Source organism: Oncorhynchus keta, chromosome 20, assembly GCF_023373465.1.
Source record: "Oncorhynchus keta strain PuntledgeMale-10-30-2019 chromosome 20, Oket_V2, whole genome shotgun sequence".
NCBI lineage: Eukaryota > Metazoa > Chordata > Actinopteri > Salmoniformes > Salmonidae > Oncorhynchus > Oncorhynchus keta.
Window position 1 is genome coordinate 24,508,252 of NC_068440.1, and position 24,188 is coordinate 24,532,439.

The 24,188-nt window shown below is 45.2% G+C and overlaps 1 protein-coding gene across 5 annotated transcripts in view; it reads left to right on the forward strand.

Annotated features, from left to right (window-relative positions):
* The window catches only part of LOC118399580 (rho family-interacting cell polarization regulator 2), a 137,601-nt gene extending 115,526 nt beyond the window's left edge, over window positions 1-22,075 (forward strand). For all 5 annotated transcript variants that reach the window (XM_052472475.1, XM_052472471.1, XM_052472472.1 and 2 more), the window contains exons 13-23: window positions 725-1,179; window positions 1,293-1,557; window positions 2,024-2,193; window positions 12,154-12,322; window positions 12,684-12,816; window positions 12,963-13,127; window positions 14,918-15,082; window positions 18,248-18,450; window positions 18,599-18,682; window positions 19,367-19,457; window positions 19,566-22,075. In XM_052472475.1, the coding sequence (XP_052328435.1) occupies window positions 725-1,179; window positions 1,293-1,557; window positions 2,024-2,193; window positions 12,154-12,322; window positions 12,684-12,816; window positions 12,963-13,127; window positions 14,918-15,082; window positions 18,248-18,450; window positions 18,599-18,682; window positions 19,367-19,457; window positions 19,566-19,666 (2,001 nt within the window). In that variant the 3' untranslated portion in view covers window positions 19,667-22,075. The remainder of the gene's footprint in view (window positions 1-724; window positions 1,180-1,292; window positions 1,558-2,023; window positions 2,194-12,153; window positions 12,323-12,683; window positions 12,817-12,962; window positions 13,128-14,917; window positions 15,083-18,247; window positions 18,451-18,598; window positions 18,683-19,366; window positions 19,458-19,565) is intronic.
* The last annotated feature ends 2,113 nt before the right edge of the window (window positions 22,076-24,188 follow it).

Here is a 24,188-nt window from a genome sequence, read left to right on the forward strand (position 1 = left end):
TTCCATGCCCTGAGGAACTCCCTGTTAGAGAAGCTGAGACGCAGTCGCTCCTTTGGCGACCTGGCCTCCCTCCACCCCAGGCCCAAGTCCAGGCTGGAGGTCTATGTGAGTGAGGTCTGCTACGCTAGTACTAGCCCCGTTTACCCCTGCCTGTGTGCTTTTGCCTGCTTATTTGTTTGCATGGAGTGGCTTGTGTCAGCCTGTGTTCACGTCCCAGACTGACACAACAGTAGGAGGAGGGAAAGAGGAGGTTGTGATGTCACTAGACTATTGGAGCACTTACAGGCTTTCTCTCCTCTCATCTGACTCTCTCTCTATATATATATCTCTCTCCTCTCATCTGCCTCTCTCTCTCTCTCTCCTCTCATCTGACTCTCTCTCTATATATATCTCTCTCTCCTCTCATCTGCCTCTCTCTCTCTCTCCTCTCATCTGACTCTCTCTCTCTCTCTCTCTCTCTCTATATATATATATATCTCTCTCTCATCTGACTCTCTCTCTCTATATATCTCTCTCTCCTCTCATCTGACTCTCTCTCTATATATATCTCTCTCTCTCATCTCATCTGACTCTCTCTCTCTCTCTCTCTCTCTCTCTCTCTCATCTGACTCTCTCTCTCCTCTCATCTGACTCTCTCTCTCTCTCTCTCTCTCTCTCTCTCTCTCTCTATATATATATATCTCATCTGACTCTCTCTCTCCCCTCTCTTTCTCTCCCTCTCCAGTCCACCCTCCCTGATGACGTCTTTGAGAATGGTGGGTGTGGCAACTCTGAGTGCAAGCGCCTCTCCTTCACCTTTTCCGATACGTCAGTCTCCTCCCTCAGCCCAAGCCTCGCCCCAGGCCAGTCCAACCCCGAAATCACTGTCACGCCGCCTGACATGAACCATTGGCCTCAAATACCCCCCAGGGAAGACAAAGGGGTAGAAGAGATGGTTCGGGTGCATGCAGACGTAGTGGAAGAGGAGGGTGAGGAGGAAGAGGAGAGTGGTGACAGCGGCGGTAGCGTGAGTGTTAGTCTGGTCAGCGAGGAAGTGGAGTCAGAGTGGGAGAGGGCAGAGTTCCAGCTTAATGTAGGTTCCTCCTCTCTCTGCTCCGAGAGCCAGTTGTCAGCTTTGGCTCCTGAGGATGTGTTCCTGGACCACGCGGGGTCTGACAGGGATGGAGATGAGGACGACAGGTAATATGTGATTGATGTTTTGTCTTTGATGTTTATTGCACAGAGGCCAAATTAATCTCCCCTCAATGAACTTGTATTATAATCTATTAAATTATATTCTATTCTATTGTCAGCTCAGAGCTGCTGAAGCCCGTGGAACTGGACACTGAAGAACCAGGCAGCTTGACCAGGCAACTGGTGAGGAGGCTGACGTCGTCCGACATTCTGCCCGAGGTGGTGGGTCTGAGCTGGGCCGGGGAGGGAAGCAAGGCCTTCCTGGAGAGCAGCCTGGAAGAGGCCCTGCACAGCCTGCTGCTGAGGTTGGAATCACTGGGACAACGCTGTAGAGAGATGCAGGACCTGGAACAGGAAGTGATGCGCCTGGAGGACCTGCTCAAGGTGAGGCCTGGCTTCCATGTCCCCTGTGTCATTCCAAATGGCACCCTGTTCTCTATGTGGTGCACTACCCCATGTGGCCTTGGCCAAAAGTTGCACAATGTATAGGGTACAAGGTGCCTTTTGGGATTTTCCCTGGGATGGGATTTGTTTATTTTTCATAAAGATAAATGATCTGGCAAGGTTTTTAAGGGTGGTAGTTAATGTATGCTGTTAAGGTGATTCGAGCTGTATTGTGGTATTGACATTCATTAGAACCCCCCCAGTGCTACAGGTGGTCTCCATTAGTATTAGTCTAGCCAACCCCTGGCAGGGCTTTTTAGGGCAGAGTATTTCAGGGTCTCATCTTTCCCTCAGTGCTGTCTCCCGGGCTACTGTAGCAAGTCATCCATGTTCTTATAGCACCTAGTTTCTCTTAGTGCTAGCCCTCCAAGCAGGGTTTTAGCATCTCGTGACGTCTCTCCCTCAGTGTCGTCTCCCGGGCCACAGGAGCAGGTCGTCCAGTCTCAGCCTGACGGTTGAGAGCGCTCTGGAGAGCTTTGACTTCCTCAACACCTCCGACTTCGACGACGATGACACGGGTGATGACCACGTCCTCCACCACTCTGTGTTCTTTGACATGGAGGTGGAGAGGATTGGGTGAGTCAAGAGGGAGGGGAAGAGGGAAAGTCCCGTCCCCTGTACTCTCTCTAGGCTACTACATCTTACATGGGAGATAGGCAGGGTCACTACCACTATCTCCTTCTCTGGCCTCTAACCTCTGCCCTGTCACGCCACATCTCACCACAGACAATGAGATTCCATTGGGCCTTTGTGTATCACTGTGTGTGTATCACTGTGTGTATCCGTGTGTGTGTGTATCCGTGTGTGTGTGTATCCGTGTGTGTGTGTATCCGTGTGTGTGCAGTGGTGGAAAAAGTACTAAATTCTCATAATGAAAGTCACCCAGTAAAATACTACTTGAGTAAAAGTCTAAAATGATCCACCACTTGGTTATATATATATATATATATATATATATATACTTAAGTATCAAAAGTAAAGGTACGAATAATTTAAAATTCCTTATATTAAGCAAACCAGACAGGCACAATTTTATTTTATTTTAAATTTACGGATAGGCATGGTCACATTCCAACGCTCAGACATAATTTACAAACAAAGCATTTATGTTTAGTGAGTCCTCCAGATCAGAGGTAGAGATGACCAGGGATGTTCTCTTGATAACTGTACGAATTGGACCATTTTCTGTCCTGCCAAGCATTCAAAATGTAACGACTACTTTTGGGTGTCAGGGAAATGTATGAAGTAAAAAGTACATACTTTTCTTTAGGAAAGTAGTGAAGTAAGTCGTCAAAAATATAAAGAGTAAAGTACAGATATTTCCGCCTAAATAGACATGCCCAAAAGTAACTGCTAATCATGTGTAGTTACATGATTCTGACATGAAAAAAACTTGCTATATTTGGAAAGAAGACATCTGGGAGATTGAGGAAATTATAAGAAAATAGATAGGAGTTACATAGTTCAGAATACACAAGATCAAGCACACTCAAAATAACAATTTTTATTTTGAAAGTCATTTTTCATTGACAAACTATAAGTGAGTTATTGATGACGAGAGCTGAAAACACATCAGATGGCTTCCACAACGTGAACAATATCGGAAAGAAATGGGATTGACAGACCTAACAACTAGAAATGGGCAGATGTTTTAGTAAGTGGTGTCAGGTGTGGTCACGGGACGTTTCCAAATGTCCCCAAACCTCTCCATAGTGGCATATGTCTGTAAATTAAGCCATTCCAGTGTTTTACATATTTGCAATCCCTAAGTGCTATTTGTATAAAAACATGTTCTACCATATCGACCTCACTCAAACATTGTGGTGGTGTTATGGGGTATCCAGGGTACATTCAAGTATCCTTTCAACCTCTCCAAAGTGTCCGAACCTAATTGAGATGGTTTGGGATGAGTTGGACCGCAGAGTGAAGGAAAAGCAGCCAACAAGTGCTCAGCGTATGTGGGAACTCCTTCAAGACTGTTGGAAAAGCATTCCAGGTGAAGCTGGTTGAGAGAATGCCAAAAGTGTGCAAAGCTGTCATATATTTTGATTTGTTTAACACTTTTTTGGTTGCTACATGATTTCATCTGTGTTACTTCATATTTTTGATGTCTTCACTATTATTCTACAATGTAGAAAATAGTAAAAATAAAGAAAAACCCTGGAATGAGTAGGTGTGTCCAAAATGTTGACTGTTACTGTACATTACATGTCTTATCAAACACAAACTTGGTGACACACGTGTCCTTCACTAAAAAAGGTACAAAAATAGAAATAAGTGGAACTATTTACAAATGGCGTTCGTGTTCATTTTACGTCCCAGGTGTAGATGATTAGATTACACTTTCACCATAGCTTGTGCATGTCGTGAGTCTTTGAAGCAGTCCCTCACTGCCAGGAAACAAAAAGAGATCTGGCATTTTGAACAGAAGATCTGGCATTTCACCCTTTCTTCCCTCCCTGTGTTTTGTGCAATGCTTGCAGTTCTTTTGTCTTTTGGCTCGTGTGTTGGATAGTGGCGCTCACCTTGAGTGGGGGGGTCTTGTGATGGTTGTGAGGTTGCTTTGGGCCCCCAATTCAGACAATTCCAACACCAGCTGCTCTCTGAAGGCCAACTGGGAGAGAGGGGTTTAACCTTTTGCTTTGGCCATCTGCTTGTGGAGAATGAAAGCATTTACTGTAGCAATGTCCACAGTGGTAAAAACAAAGTCTTACAGCACTTCCTGGTCTGGTGGAGGACCTGGTAGTAGCCTATCAGAGCATCAGATAGGACACCCCCATGCTGGTATCGTAGTCCTTCACAGAATCAGGAATGGGGACATTCGTCCTCATCCGTGCCCCAATGGCATTTTTCACATTCCTTGAGACATGGTTGTTATTGAATGCCTTATGCTGTGTGGTGAGCAAGGTTACTTCCCTAGTGTCCTTCCATTTCACAAACAGCAGCTTGTTAGTCCTGATCCAACCTATGGTCCTCCTCCGCTGTCTTTGTCATGTTGTTTACCTTGGTCTTTGGGAAAACGATTATTTTAGGACGAATGGTGCCACATGCCCCTATTTTCTTTTTCAAGAGGTCTATGAAAAGCATGGGACTAGTATAAAAGTGTCCACAAAGAGCTTGTACCCAAGTAAGGGAAAGTCCACCAGCTGCATGACAGAGCCATAACTAAGGCCCTTCCCAGTGGGTGTGATCGCCTTGCCTTTCACGTGTAGGCAGAGGCTGAATTGGCTGGCAGAAAGAGCTTGTAGCCCATTTGTCTGATTATTTTTAATATATTGCTTTAAGTCAATTTGAGCCTTTGAGGCAACCATGCGCTTATCTATAGATAGATTTTGAGCAGGCTTGAAGTAGGTTCTTCACGCCTCCACCATGTCATGATAAAGGGGCTTGACTCGTGCAAGACGATCAGACCCTGCAGTCCCCTTCTTCTGGTCATTCTCCTGATCCTTTTGTGTGTCACACGTGAAGTGTACGTACGGTTGATGGCCAAGAATCGGTATTCACTCATGTTGGAGGTGGGGAACTCGAACCGACAGAGTGAGGACTTGCTCCAGTTGTCAACTAGTCTTGATGGTGACAGGTCCTTCATTCCCCCTGCTGCTTCTTGTCCCCATACTTGTTGGTATTACTAATTAGTGTTCCAGTATAGCGGTGATAAAGTAGAGCTGAAACAGCTGCAAGGTGGTGTATGTTTTATAACGAACCAACTGTGGGCCTTCAGGTGGTTTGGGTTTAAACCTAAATTGTTCTGACTCCACATCATCTTCAAGGACCGTTTGCCACCTGTCCTCAGTTTCACCTCCCTCTGCTGCTTCCACTGCCTCTCCCTCTTCTCTGTTGAGGCCTAGATCTCCTCCCTGCCCCCGCACCTCCAGATGAACTTGCAGAGAGGGGAGGGGTGCCAAGGCCTGCAGTGGGGGTGGTTGAAGGAGGAGTGGGGTCTTTGTCGAGTGATGGATGTAGAACCATCAGACAGATAGACATAGCAGTGGGGGGTGAAGACCTTGGCCGGCGGGGGTACTAGCTGGGGGTGGCTCCAAAACGTCATCATCCAAATTCTCTGCATCCTCCACTCTGTGGTGAATAAAATAAAGGGATATATTGTTAAGACAGACGCAAACAGTAACACTTTGGAGACAAAGGCAGAGATGAGAACCACAAATAAACAATGGCCTCTCCAAAGTTACAAGCATGAAACATAGAACATCAAATCATATCAAATTTATTTATATAGCCCTTCGTACATCAGCTGATATCTCAAAGTGCTGTACAGAAACCCAGCCTAAAACCCCAAACAGCAAGCAATGCAGGTGTAGAAGCACGGTGGCTAGGAAAAACTCCATAGAAAGGCCAAAACCTAGGAAGAAACCTAGAGAGGAACCAGGCTATGTGGGGTGGCCAGTCCTCTTCTGGCTGTGCCGGGTGGTGATTATAACAGAACATGACCAAGATGTTCAAATGTTCATAAATGACCAACATGGTCAAATAATAATAAGGCAGAACAGTTAAAACTGTTGGATCTAACAGTGAACTAATATGAAACATAGACAAGAACAACTCTGTATGATATAACATTGAAATTACTTGCTACATAGGCCTATGTAAACTAAATCCAAAGCACAAAAAGCAGACAACTTATAAAAAACTAAATGCATTTAGTAAATTAGCTATATAAAGTCATGAAAATAATTTACTTCCAGATCTAAACTAGAAGGTTATCGTCATCGGCCGAGGCGAAATCGCTCCCCTGATCCAAGTCCGACTCCAGTATTTTATTCAACGCTTCTATGTCGGTATGCTTATTCATAGATGCCTTCTTTTTAATATCCTGTTTGATATTTCGGAGTTTCCTCCGTTTTTTTTATTTTCTTGTGAAGTCATATTTTATGCTAAAGCCATGAAATGAAAGCGATGAAATGTGTTTTCAATGTAATGAAGCATGCGTCTCGTCTCTGAGCCAGGTAGCAGTAGTTCACATTACACATAAAGGTTCTAGGCCTTGCTTTGTCCCTCCCGGGGCACCTGCATATCCCTGGAAAGCTTATCTCATTGGCTACAAGACTGTCAAGGTGCCATAGTAGCCAAACCTCTGTGTTATGGATGCCTACAAAGCGTAAGCAGGCAACATATTTTTGATGCGCAAAGATATAGTCACTCAGTGGACATTCGATGTTGCCATTAAGTCATACATCAGATAACATGGCAATATGCTAGATTTGTTCCTACCAACCTAAAGATGAATAACCCCATGTAGCTACAGCTCAAACACAGATCAAATGGAAGCTTACCTTGGAAGATGTTTGCTGTTTGGTGAAAATGTTGTCTAAAATAAAGAATTGGACTCTCGGGGAGAAAGAGATGGGGTAGGAGAGAGAGAAAGAGATTATGAGGGTATGAGAGAAATAGGGGGGAGAGAAGGAGCGAGGGGGAGAGAGACAGCCTGGCTTAGTCACACACACACACACACACACACCGTGGTTTAAAGTACTTAAATGTAAAGTTTCCATATTTGGGGACCCTATTTGATTTGTTTTCAATTCAGTCTGGTATGAGAACGGTAGCCCCAATCTGCATTCCGGTTAGCATATAGGAAATAAACACGGAATACGTTGATGCACACCAAAAGCCGGGACTCCACAGATCAGGTCTTACTTATCTGCTTGTGACCTACCGTTATCGATCACTAGCCCCCTCATCACTCCCCCTATCTCTCTCTCCCCCATCTCTCTCTCCCTCTCTCCTACCCTCTCTCTCCCTCTCGCCTACCCTTTCTCTCCCCCATCTCTCTCTCCCTCTCTCCTACCCTCTCTCTACCCCATCTCTCTCTCTCTCCCTCCTATCCCATCTCTTTCTCCCCTCATCTCCCTCCCCTCATGTCTCTCCTCCTTTCTCGCCCCCTATGTCTCTCTCCTCTCCTTCTCCCCCCCTTCTGTCTATCTCCCCTATCTTTCTCTTACCCCATATATTTCTCTCACCCCCCCCATCTGTCTCTCCTCCCCTCCTGTTTGTCTCTCTAGCCCTGTGCCTCTGTCCAGTAGTCAGCTTAGCAGTCTCTGCCAGGTGTAGGTTCTTTAGGGTTAGACTATTGTCTTGTTGCTGTCTGTGACTGTCTGTGTTGCTGTGACTAGTAGTACTCACACACAACTATTTCATGTTTGTAAATGATTTCTTTATTCAGACAAAGGGTACTGCTATGGGATATCCTATCGCTCCTAACTATGTTAATTTGTATGATTTACTATGCAATCTGACACACGTCAAATCAGTTTCCTTGATCTTTTGTGTGAGGATAATGTAGCATACAGTGATCTTTACAGGACACCAACTGATGGTAACAGTTTGTTGATGATAGCTGTCACCCGCTTCCCTTGAAAACAGGACACCTACTGATGGTAACAGTTTGTTGATGATAGCTGTCACCCGCTTCCCTTGAAAACAAGACACCTACTGATGGTAACAGTTTGTTGATGATAGCTGTCACCCGCTTCCCTTGAAAACAGGACACCTACTGATGGTAACAGTTTGTTGATGATAGCTGTCACCCGCTTCCCTTGAAAACAGGACACCTACTGATGGTAACAGTTTGTTGATGATAGCTGTCACCCGCTTCCCTTGAAAACAGGACACCTACTGATGGTAACAGTTTGTTGATGATAGCTGTCACCCGCTTCCCTTGAAAACAGGACACCTACTGATGGTAACAGTTTGTTGATGATAGCTGTCACCCGCTTCCCTTGAAAACAGGACACCTACTGATGGTAACAGTTTGTTGATGATAGCTGTCACCCGCTTCCCTTGAAAACAGGACACCTACTGATGGTAACAGTTTGTTGATGATAGCTGTCACCCGCTTCCCTTGAAAACAGGACACCTACTGATGGTAACAGTTTGTTGATGATAGCTGTCACCCGCTTCCCTTGAAAACAGGACACCTACTGATGGTAACAGTTTGTTGATGATAGCTGTCACCCGCTTCCCTTGAAAACAGGACACCTACTGATGGTAACAGTTTGTTGATGATAGCTGTCACCCGCTTCCCTTGAAAACAGGACACCTACTGATGGTAACAGTTTGTTGATGATAGCTGTCACCCGCTTCCCTTGAAAACAGGACACCTACTGATGGTAACAGTTTGTTGATGATAGCTGTCACCCGCTTCCCTTGAAAACAGGACACCTACTGATGGTAACAGTTTGTTGATGATAGCTGTCACCCGCTTCCCTTGAAAACAAGACACCTACTGATGGTAACAGTTTGTTGATGATAGCTGTCACCCGCTTCCCTTGAAAACAGGACACCTACTGATGGTAACAGTTTGTTGATGATAGCTGTCACCCGCTTCCCTTGAAAAACAGTTTGCCCTACAGCCTATTCTGTCAAACAAAAAGAATTTGCAAAAAACAATCAGATTGACAGAATGGTCAGATTTATACTGCCATTGAGAAAATTCAAGATCTATTTCAAGGACAGTCTCGCAAAAAGAAGCATTATTGCGTTCTTACTACCAGCTATTCAAAGTGCTCTGAACAAATTAATGGACTCGTTCACAAACATTGGCATATTCTAAGAGCCGATGACAGTATTGGTAATGTGCTTTCGAACCCTCCCTTGGTCGTATTCTTGCAGGGCATAAATCTCAGAGATCAACTGGTAAACTCTGATTTACCATCCCAATATACCCCTGCACAACACCTATTTACGCCTCTACCTATGTGAGAATGCTGTTCATCGACTACAGCTCGGCATTCAACACCATAGTACCCTCCAAGCTCGTCATCAAGCTCGAGACCCTGGGTCTCGACCCCGCCCTGTGCAACTGGGTACTGGACTTCCTGACGGGCCGCCCCCAGGTGGTGAGGGTAGGCAACAACATCTCCTCCCCGCTGATCCTCAACACGGGGGCCCCACAAGGGTGCGTTCTGAGCCCTCTCCTGTACTCCCTGTTCACCCACGACTGCGTGGCCACGCACGCCTCCAACTCAATCATCAAGTTTGCGGACGACACAACAGTGGTAGGCTTGATTACCAACAACGACGAGACGGCCTACAGAGAGGAGGTGAGGGCCCTCGGAGTGTGGTGTCAGGAAAATAACCTCACACTCAACGTCAACAAAACTAAGGAGATGATTGTGGACTTCAGGAAACAGCAGAGGGAACACCCCCCTATCCACATCGATGGAACAGTAGTGGAGAGGGTAGCAAGTTTTAAGTTCCTCGGCATACACATCACAGACAAACTGAATTGGTCCACTCACACTGACAGCGTCGTGAAGAAGGCGCAGCAGCGCCTCTTCAACCTCAGGAGGCTGAAGAAATTCGGCTTGTCACCAAAAGCACTCACAAACTTCTACAGATGCACAATCGAGAGCATCCTGGCGGGCTGTATCACCGCCTGGTACGGCAACTGCTCCGCCCTCAACCGTAAGGCTCTCCAGAGGGTAGTGAGGTCTGCACAACGCATCACCGGGGGCAAACTACCTGCCCTCCAGGACACCTACACCACCCGATGTTACAGGAAGGCCATAAAGATCATCAAGGACATCAACCACCCGAGCCACTGCCTGTTCACCCCGCTATCATCCAGAAGGCGAGGTCAGTACAGGTGCATCAAAGCTGGGACCGAGAGACTGAAAAACAGCTTCTATCTCAAGGCCATCAGACTGTTAAACAGCCACCACTAACATTGAGTGGCTGCTGCCAAAACACTGTCATTGACACTGACCCAACTCCAGCCACTTTAATAATGGGAATTGATGGGAAATTATGTAAATATATCACTAGCCACTTTAAACAATGCTACCTTATATAATGTTACTTACCCTACATTATTCATCTCATATGCATACGTATATACTGTACTCTATATCATCGACTGCATCCTTATGTAATACATGTATCACTAGCCACTTTAACTTATGCCACTTTGTTTACTTTGTCTACATACTCATCTCATATGTATATACTGTACTCGATACCATCTACTGTATGCTGCCCTGTACCATCACTCATTCATATATCCTTATGTACATATTCTTTATCCCCTTACACTGTGTATAAGACAGTAGTTTTGGAATTGTTAGTTAGATTACTTGTTGGTTATCACTGCATTGTCGGAACTAGAAGCACAAGCATTTCGCTACACTCGCATTAACATCTGCTAACCATGTGTATGTGACAAATACAATTTGATTTGATTTGATTTACCGGATGGAAAATACAAGTGTAATGTCTGCGCTCAATGCAATGGCACTTACAAATGTAGATCATTCAAACAGGGAAACAGAACCCAATCAAAGGTGTCATCACGTGCTCCACTAAGGCAGTTATTTATCTTATAGCTTGTCCTTGTGGTACAAATGATGTGGGTAAAACAAAGCGCAAATCAAAAGTACGAATCTCAGGGCATCGTAGCACGTGTAAACACTTGATGTACATAGCTGCGGGCCACTTTTTAGAAGCAAACCACTTGATTTCGTCCCTACGTTATATCGGCATCACATCGCCCGTCCTAGGAGAGGGGGTGACCTCTACAATGTATTGATAAATCGAGAGGCTGCCTGGATGTTTAATTTAAAGACCTTGGTCTCTTGTGATTCTACTAATCATTGTAATGTTTGTAGCTTATTTAGCTAAATTGTATGTATGATATCCATTTGTTTTTTATATGTTCTATTTATATCTATAAATCAACCAATGATATCAGGCCACAGCCCGCCATGATTACAGACACCTGTGTGTGTCCTTTGACACTATATAAACTAGTGACCCGCAGTGTTTGTCATCATAAACTGGTTCAGCCCTGAATGCTGATTAGCTGACAGTATGACAAAACTTGTATTTTTATTGTGTGAATTACATTGGTAACCAGTTTATAATAGCAATAAGGCACTTGGGGTTTGTGGTCATGCCTAAGAACAGCCCTTAGCCGTGGTATATCGGCCGTATACCACACCATAAGGCACCGTACCTTATTGCTGAATTATACCCTGATGAAGACAGCTTGTCTGTCGAAACGTTGGTTATTAGGTCCTTCAATTATTGCATCTGAGCTCCTAGAGTGTGTGGCTCTCCTTTTTTTATTTGTCATGTGTTGCTGTGACTGTCATGCACGTTATGCGGTGTGATTGTTATTGCTGTTGTCAGCCTAACAGTGTCGTGGCTCGGTTTGTTTTTCTGCCCTATGTGTCTCTCTGGCCATGTCCCTCTCCTATCTCTCTTTCCTCTCTTCTTATCCTGTCTGTCTCGGGTGCCCACTTCCTGTCCAGATCACAATCCTAGAGAATTTGTATAATTCGATAAACATTGTAGGGTGTTAAACAGCTACTCATGTTCAGTATCGAGTGTCAGACAGTAAATGCTATTCTGTACCAGAGCCTCTATATTACGATGGAACATAATGCATTTAACTCTCGCATTACATATCAGGCTGATTTACATACTGTAATATTCTCATGGTTTTAGTAGTGATTGTATTCCATTTCTATACTCTGCTGCTGCCCCCTGGTGGTGACTGTGTATCTCCTGTCTGTCTAACAGGCCTGGAGGCCAGCACCCAGAGGCCAGGGGCCACCTGAGTGAAGCCCTGACGGAGGACACCGGGGTGGGCAACAGTGTGGCCGGCAGCCCCCTGCCTCTCACCACTGGCAATGAGAATCTGGACATGGCCATCGTCATTCATCTGCAGTACTGCGATCATCTCATCCAGGTGAATGAACATGCTCCAGTGCCCTCACAGAGGAAATCTGGAAAATGATAGAGAAATGTTTTTCTTATGATATTGTTATAGTCAAAGCATGTGTCAAATCTACTGCGCTCCTATTAGGCTGCCTGTAATTTAAATGTCAAACATCATTTTTCCAATTGATAACAAACTAGACTCTGTCATGCTAACGAATTCCAGTCTTGAGCAGATGTAGAAAATGAAATTAGCATTGATCTAAGAGTGTGGCCGGGAAGTTCTCTTGTCATGTATTGGCTGCGACTGCATGGAAGAGTGGAGACGAACACAATACTACATGGTTTGGCTAGACTGTGCGCACCAACTCAATATCTGTGTGTAACGACAGCTACTGTCCAGTGGAGGGAGCCCGTGGCAGCGTAGAGCCCAGCTCCAGAAGCTCTCAGCTCAGACTCAGCTGCTAGAGGAACTGGGAGAGATCAGCACAGAATGCCTGGGGAGCATCACCTCGGCTGCTGACGGTGGGTTCTCTCACTCTCTCTCTCTCTCTCTCGATACTTTACAGTTGAGTAAATATAAATATAATGGAGGCTACTTTGTACTCCCTCTCTGGGGCAAGGAACTAGGTCAGATAATGAATCTCTATGTCCTCCCTCCTCTCTCTCAGTGCTCCCAGGGCTGGCAGAGCGGCCAGGGCTGATGGCTCTGTGGTCAGAGTGTAGTGGTTCTGGAGGACAGTTTCACACTACGCTGGACCGGGTGCTTAAACACATGCACCACAGCTACACCAGTCCACTGCAGGAGAGGCACCCACACACCACAGCTGAAACAGGTAGGCCTCTCTTTCTCTCTGTGTGTTTGTGTCTTAAAATGTTTTGTGTTTGGAGCCATTTGTTTCCAACATTTGCAAAGTGTAATCTGATTGATTACACCATAGTTCAGGGGTCATCAGCTAGATTCAGCCGTGGGATAATTACAAATAAATTGAGGACTGCAAGAAGCCCAAACAGAGATAATAATTGACTAAGACATAAAAATGTAAAACCTTTCTTACACATATGACCACGTGTCTCTATCATGCGTGGGAATACTTGCGAACAGATTTCCAAAGTTAAAATCACTTGGAGCTGATTTCCTGGTGTTTTTACAGTCTTATGTCCAACAATGAAAATGCTTAAAAAAATCAATACCGTAAAAAAAAAAAAGATTTGCTGGTAAAACTTGTGGGCCAAATAAAACCACCAATTAGGGAACCCTGCCATAGTGTAGTGTCCTGTCACTGGATACATCTCACACAGCTGTCTGTCCTGTCACTGGATACATCTCACACAGCTGTCTGTCCTGTCACTGGATACATCTCACACAGCTGTCTGTCCTGTCACTGGATACATCTCACACAGCTGTCTGTCCTGTCACTGGATACATCTCACACAGCTGTCTGTCCTGTCACTGTATACATCTCACACAGCTGTCTGTCCTGTCACTGAATACATCTCACACAGCTGTCTGTCCTGTCACTGGATACATCTCACACAGCTGTCTGTACTGTCACTGTATACATCTCACACAGCTGTCTGTCCTGTCACTGGATACATCTCACACAGCTGTCTGTCCTGTCACTGGATACATCTCACACAGCTGTCTGTCCTGTCACTGGATACATCTCACACAGCTGTCTGTCCTGTCACTGGATACATCTCACACAGCTGTCTGTCCTGTCACTGGATACATCTCACACAGCTGTCTGTCCTGTCACTGGATACATCTCACACAGCTGTCTGTCCTGTCACTGGATACATCTCACACAGCTGTCTGTCCTGTCACTGGATACATCTCACACAGCTGTCTGTCCTGTCACTGGATACATCTCACACAGCTGTCTGTCCTGTCACTGGATACATCTCACACAGCTGTCTGTCCTGTCACTGGATACATCTCGCACAGCTGTCTGTCCTGTCACTGGATACATCTCACACAGCTGTCTGTACTGTCACTGTATACATCTCACACAGCTGTCTGTACTGTCACTGTATATATATCACACAGCTGTCTGTCCTGTCACTGTATACATTTCACACAGCTGTCTGTACTGTCACTGTATACATCTCACACAGCTGTCTGTACTGTCACTGTATACATCTCACACAGCTGTCTGTCCTGTGACTGTATACATTTCACACAGCTGTCTGTACTGTCACTGTATACATCTCACACAGCTGTCTGTACTGTCACTGTATACATCTCACACAGCTGTCTGTACTGTCACTGTATACATCTCACACAGCTGTCTGTCCTGTCACTGTATACATCTCACACAGCTGTCTGTACTGTCACTGTATACATCTCACACAGCTGTCTGTACTGTCACTGTATACATCTCACACAGCTGTCTGTCCTGTCACTGTATACATCTCACACAGCTGTCTGTCCTGTCACTGTATACATCTCAGACGGCTGTCTGTCCTGTCACTGTTTACATCTCACACAGCTGTCTGTCCTGTCACCGTATACATCTCACACAGCTGTCTGTCCTGTCACTGGATACATCTCACACAGCTGTCTGTACTGTCACTGTATACATCTCACACGGCTGTATCTCTCTTCCCTCTCGGTTATCCACAGTGATCTGGCTGGTGGTGAGTGAGATGGTGGACAGGAGTGAACTGGCCTCCCCTCCTTCCTCGGCCCTGTCCCAGGACGTCCTCACAGTGTTCCAATTCCACAGCTACGTCTCAGAGCACAGTGTTGGGGACATGAAGGAACACCTACTGCAGGTGGCTAGAGAGGGTAAGGCTCAGGACCAACACACCTTCTACCAGCATTCATGTAACTAGCCTCCCTTCCTCATCTGTTGGGGGTCCTAGTGTACTAATTTCCTTGGAGGCAGAGTTGTTTATAATCTGAACAAACTTTATTTAACTCTTTGCAAACTGGAAACCATTTATCCGGAGGCTGCATTCATTGTAGCTGGGGATTTTAACAAAGCTAATCTGAAAACAAGACTCCCTAAATTTTATCAGCATATCGATTGCGCAACCAGGGGTGGTAAAATCTTGGATAATTGTTACTCTAACTTCCGCGACGCATATAAGGCCCTGCCCCGCCCCCCTTTCGGAAAAGCTGACCACGACTCCATTTTGCTGATCCCTGCCTACAGGCAGAAACTAAAACAAGAGGCTCCCACGCTGAGGTCTGTCCAACGCTGGCCAGACCAAGCTGACTCCACACTCCAAGACTGCTTCCATCACGTGGACTGGGACATGTTTCGTATTGCGTCAGATGAAAATATTGACGAATACGCTGATTCGGTGTGCGAGTTCATTAGAACGTGCGTCGAAGATGTCGTTCCCATGGCAACGATAAAAACATTCCCAAACCAGAAACCGTGGATTGATGGCAGCATTCGCGTGAAACTGAAAGCGAGAACCACTGCTTTTAATCAGGGCAAGGTGTCTGGTAACATGTCCGAATATAAACAATGCAGCTATTCCCTCCGCAAGGCTATTAAACAAGCTAAGCGTCAGTACAGAGACAAAGTGGCTCAGACACAAGAGGCATGTGGCAGGGTCTACAGTCAATCACGGACTACAAGAAGAAACCCAGCCCAGTCACGGACCAGGATGTCTTGCTCCCAGGCAGACTAAATAACTTTTTTGCCCGCTTTGAGGACAATACAGTGCCACTGACACGGCCTGCAACGAAAACATGCGGTCTCTCCTTCACTGCAGCCGAGGTGAGTAAGACATTTAAACGTGTTAACCCTCGCAAGTCTGCAGGCCCAAACGGCATCCCCAGCCGCGCCCTCAGAGCATGCGCAGACCAGCTGGCCGGTGTGTTTACGGACATATTCAATCAATCCCTATACCAGTCTGCTGTTCCCACATGCTTCAAGAGGGCCACCATTGTTCCTGTTCCCAAGAAAGCTAAGGTAACTGAGCTAAACGACTACCGCCCCGTAGCACTCACTTCCGTCATCATGAAGTGCTTTGAGAGACTAGTCAAGGACCATATCACCTCCACCCTACCTGACACCCTAGACCCACTCCAATTTGCTTACCGCCCAAATAGGTCCACAGACGATGCAATCTCAACCACACTGCACACTGCCCTAACCCACCTGGACAAGAGGAATACCTATGTGAGAATGCTGTTCATCGACTACAGCTCGGCATTCAACACCATAGTACCCTCCAAGCTCGTCATCAAGCTCGAGACCCTGGGTCTCGACCCCGCCCTGTGCAACTGGGTACTGGACTTCCTGACGGGCCGCCCCCAGGTGGTGAGGGTAGGCAACAACATCTCCTCCCCGCTGATCCTCAACACGGGGGCCCCACAAGGGTGCGTTCTGAGCCCTCTCCTGTACTCCCTGTTCACCCACGACTGCGTGGCCACGCACGCCTCCAACTCAATCATCAAGTTTGCGGACGACACAACAGTGGTAGGCTTGATTACCAACAACGACGAGACGGCCTACAGGGAGGAGGTGAGGGCCCTCGGAGTGTGGTGTCAGGAAAATAACCTCACACTCAACGTCAACAAAACTAAAGAGATGATTGTGGACTTCAGGAAACAGCAGAGGGAACACCCCCCTATCCACATCGATGGAACAGTAGTGGAGAGGGTAGCAAGTTTTAAGTTCCTGGGCATACACATCACAGACAAACTGAATTGGTCCACTCACACTGACAGCGTCGTGAAGAAGGCGCAGCAGCGCCTCTTCAACCTCAGGAGGCTGAAGAAATTCGGCTTGTCACCAAAAGCACTCACAAACTTCTACAGATGCACAATCGAGAGCATCCTGGCGGGCTGTATCACCGCCTGGTACGGCAACTGCTCCGCCCTCAACCGTAAGGCTCTCCAGAGGGTAGTGAGGTCTGCACAACGCATCACCGGGGGCAAACTACCTGCCCTCCAGGACACCTACACCACCCGATGTTACAGGAAGGCCATAAAGATCATCAAGGACATCAACCACCCGAGCCACTGCCTGTTCACCCCGCTATCATCCAGAAGGCGAGGTCAGTACAGGTGCATCAAAGCTGGGACCGAGAGACTGAAAAACAGCTTCTATCTCAAGGCCATCAGACTAACATTGAGTGGCTGCTGCCAACACACTGTCATTGACACTGACCCAACTCCAGCCACTTTAATAATGGGAATTGATGGGAAATTATGTAAATATATCACTAGCCACTTTAAACAATGCTACCTTATATAATGTTACTTACCCTACATTATTCATCTCATATGCGTAACGCCAGGGTAGTGGGTTCGATTCCCGGGACCACCCATACGTAGAATGTATGCACACATGACTGTAAGTCGCTTTGGATAAAAGCGTCTGCTAAATGGCATATATATATATACGTATATACTGTACTCTACATCATCGACTGCATCCTTATGTAATACATGTATCACTAGCCACTTTAACTATGCCACTTTGTTTACTTTGTCTACATACTCATCTCATATGTATATACTGTACTCGATACCATCTACTGTATGCTGCTCTGTACCATCACTCATTCATATATCCTTATGTACATATTCCTTACCCCCTTACACTGTGTATAAGACAGTAGTTTTGGAATTGTTAGTTAGATTACTTGTTGGTTATCACTGCATTGTCGGAACTAGAAGCACAAGCATTTCGCTACACTCGCATTAACATCTGCTAACCACGTGTATGTGACAAATACAATTTGATTTGATTTGATTTGAGGTGCCAGTCTGTTTTGCTTTAACTAACATTTTGCTGTTTGGCAAGACAATGATGTAGTGTGGAATGTTGAACCAGTCAGTAACCCAAGTTAGAGGTCTGATCTGATGACGACTGAGGGGTCCAAACATTGACTTGCTACATGGTCCGCTGAACAAAACTTTCTTGTAGCTATAAGTACCCGTGCGAGTTAATTATGTAATAAACTGGAATGGCCATCCATCCCTCAGCTGTGTTTGCGGAAGGCCTGAGCAGCGGCGACTCGGAGCGTTGTCTAAAGGAATTAGAAGAGGTGTCACACACCGGCCTGTGTCCCCAGTTGCAGACTCTCAGGGCCCTGGCCTCCCTCCTCTCCCACAAAGACCCCCAGCTCAGCAAGGCCGCAACTGCCTACATCACTTCCGCTGCCTCTCACACACCCTTTAGGTCAAAGGTCAGTGTGTGTGTGTGAAATGGTGTTTCTATTAGCCTGGGAGTGTCAAGGATCAACCCTACTGTTTGTCAAGGTACTCACTAAATCAGCCAGGATTACTGGACAGGTGTGTTATGGCAGGGAACTGAGTTTCTGTGTGTGTTTACAGGCGGTGGACTGCTACACACAGTCCTTGTCGGAGGGGGGAGTTCTAACGCAAAGGTCTGCCTGCGCTGCTCTCAGTTGTCTACAGGTCAGTGTATCTGACTGCAATATTCTAGTTATTTTATTTTAAATTTTACCCTCTTTTCTCCCCAATTTTGTGGTATCCAATTGTTAGCAATTACTATCTTGTCTCATTGCTACAACTCTCATACGGGCTCGGGAGAGACGAAGGTTGAAAGCCATGAGTCCTCTGAAACACAACCCAACCAAGCCGCACTGCTTCTTAACACAGTGCGCATCCAACCCGGAAGCCAGCCGCACCAATGTGTCGGAGGAAACACTGTGCACTGCGCCCGGCCAAGGATATCAAGGATATAGGACAAGGATATCCCTACCGGCCAAACCCTCCCTAACCCGGAAGACGCTAGGCCAATTGTGCGTCGCCCCACGGACCTCCCGGTCGCGGCCGGCTGCGACAGAGCCTGGGCGCGAACCCAGAGTCTCTGGTGGCACAGCTAGCGCTGCGATGCAGTGCCCTAGACCACTTCACCACCCGGGAAGCCTCGCAATATTCCATTTCCATTGAAGATAAAGTGAAGTTTAACCAGTCTGTATGTTCCTGGTCTTAGTAAGATTGATTTATTAATCAAGTAATTCATATTCATTATGTCTCCCTGCAAGAGCGTGACATTCCTTATGAACTTCTTCAGTGGCTTAGTCTCCTTTCATCAACGTACCGGTTATGAAGTGCACCTGTTCTTCTCTCTGTCAGGCGGTAGAGAGTATTCGAGCGGTGGTGTTGCTGTGTGACTCGGCAGACGAGGAGCTTCACCACATTGCCATAGAAACCCTGCTCACCTTGGGTGAGTGGTTGACAAACAATGTCTGTTTTAGTGAACCTTGATCCATTTTCAAATGGTCGAGGTCTAACATCTCCTTCTCTTTCTTCTTCTGCCGATGACGGTCCCCAGGAGAGGAGGGGCGTCTGGCGTATGAGCAGCTGGACACGGTGCCCAGGGAGCTGGTACAACTGGGGACACGGCGAGGGACCGCTGTCACCACCGCCTTCTGAAAGCACAGGTCTAATTAACTTAACCTAGGAGCATCATAACCACAGGAGGGGGACAACCCCCTCCCCCCCAACAGAACAACCTGTCCTGGCCTCCCTACACTGCGCCTGAACATTTGAATGGACACAGCTAGGGGGAGGGGCCTGATCAAAGCAGAGGAGCCCAACTCATCTTCAAAGGGCCACATGTCTCATCCTCAACAGACTGGTCTAAATCCTAGCTGTCCACTGATCACCACTATTAAGCAATCTCTCACTGCACAGACAGAGCCTATTTACTATCATAACTATTATTATGAATCTTATTATCACGGTTGTGTTTGACATTGTTATTATCAGTATCACAGTTATGATTGATTTATATAACTGCTATTAATTATTTGTTTTAGTAAGTGACGTTCACATTAGTCGACGGCTATTTGTACTTTGGAATTGCACTGTGGCAGGCATGTAAATATCATAGCACAGCATTAAACTCTGTGTGATAATGAGTGACGCATCGAAATGGATTGAGTTGGTGTTTTTCTGATATGCACCGTTGAGTTTCAGGGATTTTACAGACAGTTTGAACACTTTCTGTCAGAGTGTGTCATGGATGAGAAGTCAGAAGACAGATTCAGGTTGCTCAGGAGGAGGTAGTTAAGCAATGTTCGCAATCTCACGTCATCAACATGCAAAAAGAGGAAGACGGTGTCTTACCGGCCAGCAATGTCCTCACTTCATCAACATGCACAACGTGGAGATAATCATATATTTGGACTGCTTAACAAACTCTTCTACCCACACATGCCTGGGATCTGCATTCAGAGTGTGATTGAATGTCTGCTTGCTGGGAACTGATTTGAGATCAGTTGTTTAAGCCACTGGAGGAGATTGATCAGAATCTATTGTTTTGGAAGCAGGTTGGCCTCCATGCATGTGCCCATTACTACATGTACTGCTCTTTTAATCCTAATGGTACTAATGCAGTCTAGGAGTATGTGTTAGTTAGGTAATGTTAGTGAGAAATGAGAACGTAACTGCTCCATAGCGGTACAGATCAGAACCAAGGGGTTTGTATAAGTTGGGATGTTGTCGAGGCTATAGTGCTCCGTATAGCTTCTTATGCCTATTGTAACTATACTACTGAGTCCGTGGCTTCATTGCCACGACAACAAAACATGTTTGTTTCTCGACCTAATTTATTTTCTTATTTACACGTCACATTTTGGATTCTAATATTCTTTAATTTGCATGTACTTTTTTGAGTAAGAGGGCAGAATGCAGATACTAGTCAAATTGTTTATTTTTCTGCTTCTGGTTGACATTTCAAATATTGGCCTCAAATTCATTTTGGGAATGATCTTGCTTACATAAAATGTAACTCAAAATGTGGATTTGTTTAGCTCTTTTGGAATTTGTTTATGCGTTTAAAGGAAAATCCACTCAAAAACTATATTTTGGGAGAGTATCAATAGTAGACTAATGAAAACAAATACCAAAAAGCTGTTTAAGTGGATTCTTCCTTTAAGTAGAATGACTGGCTGATTATTATTTGGAGAGGATTTTCCAATATCATATAGCTTTGGTCCAAATGGGACAGTAGATATTAGAGAATGTTACTTTATTACGCAAGTGACTCATAACCAAAGTAAAGCCTGAGTTTAAGAAGATCATCTTTTGTAAGAATGAATTATGAACCTATCTGCAACCTGGCCTCTACACCCAGACTCACCTGAAAAGCACAACAATATTAATCAATGTTATCTAAATGATCATCCCAATCCTGCGACATTACATCGGGTTCTAACTAATTGCACACTCTCCAAAAGCCATAGCGATGAAATAGGTGTAGTTAAGGCAGTAATATGTGAGATAATGTTATTTTTTTCTTTTGTATATTAAAGCTGTAAGTGTGAGTTGTTCAAATTGAAGATGGCTTTTTGTTTTTCTATGTCAAAGTGGCCTTGTGTTCGCTGAACATGGTCTATATTTTGAGTAACAATGCCTGTTTCTCCCATGATGTGAATAACATTACAGTATTTTAGTAAGATGATACTAGTTACTTCAAGGACTAATTCTAACAACATCCTTGTTCTTTTCTCTCCACGAGGCCTCTGCTTTCTTTCTACTAAACGTGACCAGTGTTGTGAATTGACATTTTGCTTCAATTCAAATCCAAGTCATCAGATTAAAGACGTCAGTCAAATAATTCAACGTTGTTTAATATTCATCATATTTTATATAACCACACATGATTTGCATTATATCTTTACATTATGGTAAACCTCGGAATTGAACAGAAAACACACAGAAAGGTTATGTCACATAGCTTCAGTAGACTGCATTACATTATTTTCTCCTATTGGTTTACAGTATTTCTCCTGCTGAATGAAAGTGGCAATAAAGTTTATTTTTGCATAATTATGAAAATGTTGTCCGATTGTTTCATTTATTGGAGATACATGGGATATGGATCAGAAGTTCACAGGTTGTAATCTTGCCGATGCCTTTTCTTAAAATAGGGCCACCTTGTGGTTTACGTGATCTGATCAAGAGGAGCCAATCCCAAGGGGACTCCCAATCACGGCCGGTTGTGACACAGCCTGGAATTGAACCAGGGTCTGTAGTGATGCCTCTTGCACTGAGATGCAGTGCCTTAGACTGCTGCCTCCCGAGCATCTGCTCAGCCCAGCATGCTCACTCTCCTATCTCTACTGCCTACATTGTTTGCCACTTGGCCTTAAATCGGACCAATTTGTTTTTCTCAGTTGACCATGCTATTAAAATATTAAAATAGTGTCAACGATGGGGGATTAATAGACTTCCAAGTTTTTTTTAAAATACATTTTTTCAAGATGAGTTATGAGAAGAGAATTGTCCAGCCCATCGGGTATCTCACAACACCCCCATATGTCTTGTCTTGAAATATGCAGACAGACGGAATAAAAGTATGTTTACATTGTCATACAGTTGAAGTCGGAGGTTTACATACATCTTAGCCAAATACATTTAAACTCCGTTTTTCACAATTCCTGACATTTAATCAGAGTAAAAATTCCCTGTCTTAGGTCAGTTAGGATCACCACTTTATTTTAAGAATGTGAAATGTCAGAATAATAGTAGAGAGAATGATTTACTTCAGGTTTATTTCTTTCATCACATTCCCAGTGGGTCAGAAGTTTACATACACTCAATTCGTGTTTGGTAGCATTACCTTTAAATTGTTTAATTTGGGTCAAACGTTTCGGGTAGCCGTCTACAAGCTTCCCACAATAAGTTGGGTGAATTTTGGCCCATTCCTCCTGACAGAGCTGGTGTAACTGAGTCAGGTTTGTAGGCCTCCTTGCTCACACACACTTTTTCAGCTCTAACCACAAATGTTCTGTGGGGTGGGGCCATCACAAAGGCTTTGACTTTGTGATGGCCACTCCAATACCTTGACTTTGTTTCCTTAAGCCATTTTTTCCTTAAGCCATTTTGACACAACTTTGGAAGTATGCTTTGGGTCATTGTCCATTTGGAAGACCCATTTGCGACCTGCCCTGATTTGTCAGACGCTTGCTAAAAAACTTTAATGAGCAAGCCTTCCTTTATGGCCTGGCCTCTGTAAATTGGTATAAAATTAGCATGATCCCCTCTGAAGACACTTGGACCTTTTTTGATATTTTCAGTGGTATTGTAAACAAACACACCCCCATAAAGAAAATGATCATTAAAAACAGGTTCAGCTCCTGGTTCAACTGTGACCTTGCAGAGTTACTCCACTTCAAGAATTGAATTTGGTGAATGGCTCAGCCCACGCATACTCAGGCTGACTGGCTCTCTTTCACGCAAATGAGAAATAAGTGCGCTCAGGCTATCCGGAAGGCCAAAGTTAGTTACTTAAGGAGCAGTTCTCTCTCTGTGGGTCTAACCCCAAGAAGTTCTGGAAAACTGTTACAGACCTGGAGAATAAACCCTCACAGCTACCCATGTCCTTTAATGTTGATGTAGTTGTTACTGACAAGAAGCACACGGCTGAGCTCTAATCACCACTTCATTAAGACAGGCTTCATATTTAACTCAGCCATGCCTCCTTGCCTGTCCAACATTTCCTCATCTCCCACCCCTGCTAATGCGACGAGCGCCCGCAGCTCCTCCCTCTTTTGCCCCGGCAGCGTTAAAGTTTCTCCTTGCATGCGGTCACTGAGTCCGAGGTGCTAAAGGAGTTCCGTAAACCATCTGGGTCAGATGGTTTAAACCCTTCTTTAAGGTTACTGCCCCTATCATCGCCAAGCCTGTCTCTGACATTGTTTAACCTGCCTCTCCTCTCTGGGGTGATTCCCATTGGTTGGAAGGCAGCAATGGTGCATCCTTTATTTAACGGGGGAGATCAAATTGATCCTAACTGTTATAGGACTCTCTATTTTGCCGTTAATCAAAAGTGTTGGAAAAACTTGTCAATAATCAACTGATTGGCTTTCTTGATGTCTATAGTATTCTCTCTGGTATGCAGTCTGTGTGTCACTGCAACCTTAAAGGTTCTCAATGATTTCACAATTGC